Genomic DNA, 8,765 nt, shown 5'->3' on the forward strand with positions numbered 1-8,765 from the left:
CTGGCAGCTGGGCTGCCATGCCTGGAAAAACCGCATCAGGGCGTGCCATGTCAGATCTGCCTGCAAAGAGAGGGATGGAAAGTGTCAGAGTTCCTCATGCAGTTCCCTTAGGGACTGACTGTTCTTGGGACACTCTTCCACTGAGCTAGAAGCCAACTACTGTGTCCCTTTTCTCAATCTCTTGTCACTAATAGTCAAGGCTTAGGGACTGACTGAGATGCTGTTAAATCCTCTAGAATCTATGCAGATGGAATACCCCACTCCTTCCTTACCCACAATCACCCATCTCCTCTTCACTGCAGACCACAGCACCCACTGTTCCAGCAGCTCCTGCAGACGAGTTATCAAGTGGCCCCGGTTGCTCTTCTCTGCAGGGAGCTGCAGATTTTCTGGCATCACAGATACTAAGGGGACATCCCCCATTTCCAGGGAAACTAGAAAGAGAGAGAAATCAAAGGTAGTCTCAGTGCTCAGTGTCATGAGTGTCTCTCATAGCTTTCTGTTCTCCTTTAGAGCATCTTTTGCAAGGTGCTGTACAACTCACTCAAGCTAAAGACGTGGAGTAAGACCCAGGCAGAGGCAGTGACTGCCACAAGAAGCATCCTTGTTGAGTCACTGCATGTGATAACTACACTTCTAAATCCATAGCTCAGTCCAAAGCCTACACTTCAGGCTGTTCTTCCGCTGCCAGATCCCACTGACGTTGCCCATAAGGTCACAGAGACATTGCATGTTTCTCGGGCCAAGCAAAGTTTGTCCCTGTGCCATGAAGTGTGTCTTACAGCTAATTACACACAGCTAACCTCTTCCTGACAGCAGCCTGGCCCCTATCTGATGTCTTCAGCTCAGGGATGCTCTGCAGGTGAGAAGCGGGCACTTGCTGTAGCAGGCTCAGTGTGCCTGGCATGCTGTATGGCTGACCCACAAACCATGCTTGGTCACCAACTGGAACAAGCTGCTTTACTACTGCACAAGTTACCTGATGCCCAGGAGCCCCTGGAGAGAAGCATCCTGCTGTTGACTCTGCTCAAGGGAGAGGAAGGGATTATTTCCATACATTACCATTGCACATGGCTCTGGCATACTAAGGAGGCAGCTCTTGCAGCACAGAGCCAAAGCTTTGCTGTCTGCGTCCTAAAGGCAGCTCAGAGCCTGCTCTGCAGGGAGGGGCTCCACACACCGCTGTGGGATTGATGGGCTCTCAGCTGTTGATTTATTTGCTTCCAGTTCCAGTTTGCCCCTAGGCCTGAAAGCTACTCACTGCCCAGACCACTTCTGCTGGGTGTTTTAAAAGGAAGAGATCCCAGCAAGTTTTAAAAGCCAAGTACAGAGCATGGCCTTTTAAGCACCTTTATCTTTGATCAGGGCTAGAAGGATTATCTCCTGCTAACAACGTACAGGGAACTTCTAGGCTTTTTTTCTAGATTGTTTATGTAGTCTCAGGCAAGTAACTGCACCTTCTTGCTGTGACTGAGGAGATGACCTGAGGAGGTGATGCTGGAGAACAAAGTATTCTCTCTCCTGCTTCCCAAATGCAGTGCTTTGAATGGCAGGGAAGAGGGAAAAACTCCTTACTCAAAGGTGAACTGTCCTGGTACTACGGAGTAGATGTTTCATGGCTATATCCATGTCACAATCAGTGATTTCAGCTGGGAAGTACAATCCGCATTAGATCCAAGAGGATTAACAAAGTAATTAGAAAGCAGGTATCAACACCCACTGAAAATCTCAAAGCAACTTACAGCCATTAGTGACCCCTCAACCTCCTGTAACAGCACAATCTCCATCTTAAAAAGTAGGGAAACTGAAGCATGGACAGGAAGAACTGCAGGATGAACAGGGCAGTGTGGTCCCTATGAAGGTACAGCAGGTACATACCAGGCTCCTCTTCCACACTGAGCAGTGGGATGTCATCATCAAGATAGGGAAGTGTCTCTCTGCCTGCTTTGGAGGTGGCCTCTGAGGCAATGAAGAGATCTTCAGCCAGGTGCAAGGCACTCTTCTTGGTGCACTTCTGATTACAGCTGGATTGGAGCAGGGAAGGAAACAAAGGCATGAGTTTCAAGCCACACAGCCTGCAAAGAGTTACCAGTGGGTTCCTCCAGTGACACGGAGAGGAGCAGCAGCCTGCTCTGATTACTTCAGGAAACAACAGGCACTGCCATGAGCCATTTCCATTGTTAATTGCTGAGAGGTCAGGGGCTGAGCTGCTATGGCAAAGTAGTAGCAGGCTGGGTTGGTTACACAGAGGAGGGCTGAGCCATCAACACTGGGTGCTGAGTGATGTCAGTTTCAGCAGTTCCTCTCCTTGCTAATGAATTAAATCAGGCCACGTCATCTGCAGTGCTAAGGAGCAGGGGAAGGGGAAATATGCTGACTTCCAAGTACAAATCTGCATGCCCTGCCTGTGCTCAGTCAGGAGCAATGTTGATCTCTCTGCCTTGCAGGGCTTGTGTCTCTGCAGCTTGAGGAGACGTACTTACTGTGCAGTAAGTGCCCTGAGGACACAAATGGCTCTAATACTCCATAGCTTCAATGAAGAAGTATGGCTGGCAGTGCAGAGTCTGGCTCCTGGGAGGCACATGTGTGTACAACTGGGGGAAAGAGAGACTGGGACCTGGTCCTTCCATTCTGCTCCATTCTGGAGCGGCAGAAGTTACATTTCTCTTCTGTTAGTGACTAGCAGGGAACGGTAAAGCCAAGCTGCCCGAGAGGGGTGAGGGTAACTGAGAGCATGGGCAAGATTTGCACAGCCTGGGCCACGAGTTCCACAACAGCATCCCATCCACACAGGGAGGCTCCAGAGCTCACCTGGTTTGGCAGGAGCTCTCTAGCGGGGACACATAAAGGGTCCATATTCCAAGAGCAGCTGGCATGGTGAAGAGCACAGCTACCCAGCAACAGGACACAATCAGCGACATGAAGAGTCCAAAGTCATGCACGGCTGGGATCTACACGAAGAGAGAACATGGATCAGCTGGGGCAGGACACCTGGAGAACCACCAGGCTAGAAAGAGATATCTAGAGGAACATGAGAATAGCACATACAGACGTCAGCTGTGGTAGTTGGCAAAGCTGGTAGGTAAAGAGCTGAGCTGGAGCCTGACAGCCACTAGATCCTGTTAGATCAGTGGCACAGGAAAAATTGCCTTCAATGCTGATACAGAGAGAGTGTCCACTGCCTTAGAGCAGGTAAAGGACAGCCCTCTAGGGCAAGTAAGCCCTGTGTTGGAGGAGAGGTTAGAAATATGGTGGTGGCAGCTCCCCTCTCTATTAGGGCCTCTGGCAGAAACATAAGGCCCCAAATCCAAAGCTGCAGTGTACCTGAGAGAAGATGTTGGCAGCATATGCTGCAGCCGTGGTCAGGGATGTGAAGAAGGTGGCCTTCCCTGCTGTCTGGATGGTGTGGATCATGCGCAGCCGCAGGTCCTTGAGGTGGGTGGCTTGGCGGTAGGTGTTGATGAAAACAAAGACATCATCAACCCCTGGGAAAAGAGGTGGAAGATTGTGATGCTCTGCTCACAGTAGGGACACATGCTAAAGATCCTCTCAACATCTGACCTGCAAGTATTTCACTTACAGGTAATGGAGAGAAAGGGCTTGAAAATTCAATCTGCATTTGCCACCACCACCTGCAGGCAGGAGCTATGGCAAGGCAGCACAGGGAGGTTTTGAGTAAGGATGTGCTTACCAATCCCCACAATGACAAAGGCAGCCACACCATTGAGTATGCCCAGGTACTGGATCCCAAACACGACGTGGTACAGGAACAGAGCCACTAGGCAGCTTAGCCCAATACTGGCAATGCCAAAGAATGACAGGAACACTACAGGAGAAAAGGAACATGGTAAAAATACAGTACCACCAGCCACCCCCTGGGAGTACAGACACCTCTCACCTGCCCTGTTGGGATACTGGTTCCCAGGAGTGTGTTGGTGACAGAATAGCTCAGGGCTGCAAGAGTACTGCTTCCCATGAGGCCCATCCATGAAATTACATCAGCTTTACACCAGCATTAGTAAGATGGAAATTTTACTCCTGGTGAGCCTTCCTCCCACCCTGCCCCCTAATCGCTGCTCTGGAGAATCAGACCTGCATGTCTTTCTGCATGCTTCTGTGCCACAGAGCCCGGCTGGTGTGAGGGCATTGGAGCCTCTGAGGCTTGCACAGACACAGGGAGTCACAGCACATCTGGATCTGTGTGACAGCAGGGCAGCCGTGGCTACAGCCTACCTGAGCAGGAGGTGAGGATGTAGACCAGGACAGCTATGCAGCTACTGCTGATGAAAGCCAGCAACATGTCATTGTTGAAAGTCCTCCTCACTTCATAGTCAAACAAGTCCGTCCCCCCATACAGCACCTGGACTTTGCTAAAGTGGGAAGATATGAAGGAAGGAAGAGGAATAGGAAGAGTTGAGTGTACAGGGAGCAGAGTGAGGGCATTTAAAGCATGCTTCCAGTGCATGGTGGGTGTTTGGCACTAACAGACAGCTCCTGAAGCCTCCAAAGCCAATTCCATCTGGAATCTTAATCACTGCTCATTATATTAAGCACAAAGGTAATAACCAGCAGATGCAGGCAGAGTGAGAGCTTATCAGAAACCATGTGATTTACCAGCTTCTGCTTCTGGAAGCTGGCGCTGAGCGGAAGTAATCCAAGATAATTTCACCAGGAGTACAATAACGCTGCACCATAGGAGGCTATCAGGAATCCCAGCTTCAGAACTAAGCCTTGGCCCCAATTCCCTTCTGGCTTCCCATAACTGCAGCCCACTCTGCCAGCCCATTGCTGAGAACACTGTAGCTGCCTGCTTCCAGGGATGACAAGGGCTGGCTGCATTTCACTCTGCTTTTGAAGATCCATATCCCTTCATTCCGGGAGCTATTGGGATTCAGAGCAGCAGAGAGCTGGAGAATAAGAAGGTGCACTGACACTGGGAGTCACTGCCTTCCCTCAGCTATCTGGATACTGGGCTACTCGTTTATTCCTTTTAGCTCTATTTTACCATCTGCCTCCCACAAGCACTGAGCAAAGCTCTCTTCAAAGTCATACGGGTGAAACCCCTGCATTTCCTGAAACTTATCCTGACCTGAACCTGCCCCCCCATCTCTGTACAAAAAGAAAACACTTCTGGAAGGAATTACACTGACATGAGCAAAAGCAGCACTGGATCCACAGGTTGATGCCTTGACTAAGGACCATTTCACCTCCTGCATCAGACCAGCTGAGGCCAAATTCAGACCAGGAAAGCAAAGCAGCAGCTCTGTTAGAGCCAGTGAATTGGACTGGTGAGATGGAAGCAAACAGATCCAATGCTAGACAGGGGCTGAGTGGAAAGGCAGGAACTGGATCCGATCTTTGGCTCCCTTTCATTGTCTCTATTGATGTCTTTGGCATGTTGCTGCAGTAGGAAGTGGCATTAAAGTGAAGCAGATGAGTGGTTTTCTGCCATATGCTCCCCACCCTCACCCGCATCACTGTGCCTGAGCCCGACTTCAAAGAGCTGCTTTTTCTCCTTCATATGGAGCTTTATGCCATGGCCACTGCTTGAGCCTGACCAGCAGCCTGAGCTGACATGCCAAGCCTCCCGTGCCTAGAGCCTTCCAGCTGCGGCTGGATGCTGCATGGCTACCAGAGCAGAGCGTGGCTGCGTAAACCTCAAGACAGAGCTTTTACACCTTGGAGGGCCTATTCCAGAAAGCACCATCCTCTGCCTTTCCCTGTTCTCACCCCCTCCCAGCCCGGCCTGCCCTGTGTGCACACAGCCTCACCTCGTGGACTGCTTGGCCAGCATGGCCACGTAGGTGATGACGAAGCTCTGGAACTTGCGGCGCTGCTCCTCCCAGCGGTCCTCCACCGAGTAGTAGTTTGGCAGCGGTGCTCCAAAGAGGATTTCGCTCCGCAGCAGCGAGCTCTTCATGTTCTCAGCAGACAAGCTCTCATCCACGTACCAGTAGAATTCAGGGTGGGTCATGGCCAGCTCCAGGGATCCTGCAGGAGAAAGCAGCACCACTTTGGTTAGGTCCTGTTTAGTTCACTCGGCAAGGCACAGGGCCTAGTGTGACAAAGGGAGACTGGGAGTGATCCTGTCTGTCAGCATGATGTTGACTTCTGCTGCCTTGCACAGAGCAAGGAGGGCTGGGGAAAGCTGTATTGCAAAGACTCACGTTCCACCTCTGCTTACGATGCTGCCTACATGCAGTTTCCCCATCAGGGACACATCTTCCACCCGACTCCGATCTGAACCACAACTCCCCCAAGCAGCAATGCACACATCCCCATCGACACTCCCACTGCTGGATGCACTTAGCTCTTGTTCACTGGCATGATACTTGCTCCATCAAGCAGTGTGCTTCTTGGGAAGCACAAGAACTAAATACTACCCATGGAAGATGAGGAGTCCTGGCTCTGCTGTGACCTGGTACCTCTGCCATCTGATGGTGTGAGGGATGCAGAGATGGAGGCACTCAGCTAGCTCTGAGCAAGAGACACTGCCTGTCTACCCCTAAAATCCAAACTCCTCTAGGTTCACACCAGAAAACCCCAGAAACTATGCTCTTTCCTGTTTTGGTAGCAGAACTGTTACTCACACTGAAGCAGACGGAGTTAATTCCTTGCCTGCTCCCTATGTGGCTCCTGGATAACTGTCATCTGCAGCCTGTGCTTGGGAGACAGATGGAGGCTTCATCCTACAGCCACATCACACCCACAGACTCCTCATGATTCACCTCTTTTTCACCATCCAGAGCCTCTGCTCTGATAGAGGGAGACAGAACAGGGTATGGAGCTGGGAGCAGACAGGACCTTCCTCCTCCTCTTCTTATAGGAACCTTTCCAGCTGGTGACTCACAAGCTGCCTTTCAAGCTCCAGAGCAGCCCACAGACCTCTTTCATCTGCTCTGTGGTGCAGGAAAGCTCGTCCCTATTGTCTGTCCAAAACCTGACACGTCCCCTTGTCATTTACAGGGGACAAGGGTCAGTAGAAGTCATCTCTACAATGCAGCACTTCCCTCTCATTTGTCCCTCTTGCTCTATTGGGGCCTGTGTGACCCATGACAAAACTGCAGGGACTTCACTGAAAGGGTTGAAAGGGGCCCTTAGTACAGAACAGATGATTTCTCAAGGCACAGCACAGCAGCATCTTCCTCTCTGCACAAGGCAGTCACCCCTCTTAGCTGGAGACACATGCTTTAAACATGCCAGCCCTCACCCACAGCCCTCAGCTCACCTTGTATGTCAGCAAGGTCTTGTCCCATGCCATCATAGTAAATCTTCCCTCCTCTCTCAGTGGGGAAGAAGTAGGTCATGAGGGAGCTGGGAGGGGAGCAGTAGGAGTAGGAGCCCAGGGGCAGGTCCTTCAAGACCTCATGGGGCTTCCAGCAGAACTCCCGGAAGCGAGGGTGATCCATGATCTTACGCTCAACCTCATGGATGGTGACCAGGCGCTCGGTGGTGAAGATGTTGTTTTCAGAGTCCCCCCTGGCCAGAAAGATGAGCTCAATGCGCCAGTGGGCATGAGTCTGCGTGTTGGCACTGATGTAAGTGCTGGAGTAGTCCCAGCGTGGGGCACCCCTCCCAGTCCGGGAAGTCCTGTTTCCTGGGTTGAGGTGGCCATGGGGCTTAGGGGAGCTCGTCCTGCCCTGTGGGGCGCTGCGCTTGACCCGCGCACTGACCCCGAGGTGGGAAGCATTGAGGTGAAGCTGCTGGAGCTGCTCAAAGATGAGCCTCTGCAGGGTTTCGGAGGTGAAGTCAGCCAGGTCCCGGCGGTTCCTGCCCCACGACCCAAACTGGGACTTGAGGGCCAGGGCGAGGGCATCGAAGCGCTGCGAGGACTCGTGGTTGCGGATCTCAAAAGCATTGTAGGAGATGTCAATATCCAGGGCTGGGTAGTGGAGGAACATGACAACAGCAAGCACAGCAGGGATGGCACAGCCCAGGAAAAGGATGGAGCCAGCACAGTAGGGGTTGGTAAACACCCATCCAACAATATTCCAGAAGCCAGACACAGGCAGAGTGACACGCAGGGGCCTGACTCTGCAGGGGCTTCTCCCACACAACAGAGCACCCTCACGCCTCTTCCGTGAGCTGAAGGCTACCTCTTCATCTTCCTCCTCTAGCCACGCATCCTGTAACAAGGGGTCATCCTCTGTGTCCATGTCCAGTGCCTGCACAAAGGGGTAGAGAAGAGCAGTCAGCAAGGCGCAGCAATGGGTGTCCCCAGGCACAGCCATGAGCCCAAAGCAGTTGCCAAAGGGTCTCAGCAGCAGAGCTGGGGAAGGAAGCACACTCCAGCTCTCAGCAGAGCATGACTCCTTCTGAACCTCATAGCTTTGCTACAGCCACTGAAAGAACAGGCTCGGGGCATCCCACCCCCTGCCTGGCAGAGGAACCAGGGAGAGGAGTTCAAACTACAGCCGCAGAGCTCAGTGCTGTGCTCCAGGAACACCAGGCATGGAGACAGCAGGCAATTCACAGTGTGCTGCTCAGACTGCAGCAGCAGGAACATTTAATTAGCTAACCTGGTTCTCAGGCCCAGGCGCAATCCATGCTACCAGATGACAAATGCAAGGGACCCCATCTTCCTCACCTTAAAACTGACAATAACTTTCCCCCCAGCTACTTGTAGCTGTGTTCATCCTTCCCACAAAGGCACACGTGCACACACAGACACATCAGTGTGCGTGCACTCACACATACCAGCCTCCACAGAGAACTCGCTGTGACCCTGCTCCAGTCCCTGAGGGGCTATCCACTGCCAGTGTGGG

At 52.1% G+C, this 8,765-nt stretch overlaps 1 protein-coding gene across 1 annotated transcript in view; it reads right to left on the bottom strand.

Annotated features, from left to right (window-relative positions):
- The window catches only part of PTCHD2 (patched domain containing 2), a gene marked incomplete at its 3' end in the record, with an annotated part of 17,021 nt that extends 8,865 nt beyond the window's left edge, over positions 1-8,156 (bottom strand). The window contains exons 1-8 of the mRNA XM_010018362.1: positions 7,229-8,156; positions 5,772-5,991; positions 4,234-4,370; positions 3,692-3,826; positions 3,325-3,485; positions 2,812-2,951; positions 1,879-2,024; positions 273-434 (exon numbers count right to left, since the gene is read on the bottom strand). Of these exons, the coding sequence (XP_010016664.1) occupies positions 273-434; positions 1,879-2,024; positions 2,812-2,951; positions 3,325-3,485; positions 3,692-3,826; positions 4,234-4,370; positions 5,772-5,991; positions 7,229-8,156 (2,029 nt within the window). The remainder of the gene's footprint in view (positions 1-272; positions 435-1,878; positions 2,025-2,811; positions 2,952-3,324; positions 3,486-3,691; positions 3,827-4,233; positions 4,371-5,771; positions 5,992-7,228) is intronic.
- Between the last annotated feature and the right edge of the window lie 609 nt (positions 8,157-8,765).

This window comes from Nestor notabilis, unplaced genomic scaffold (assembly GCF_000696875.1).
Source record: "Nestor notabilis isolate BGI_N333 unplaced genomic scaffold, ASM69687v1 scaffold24677, whole genome shotgun sequence".
Classification (NCBI taxonomy): Eukaryota; Metazoa; Chordata; class Aves; order Psittaciformes; family Psittacidae; genus Nestor; species Nestor notabilis.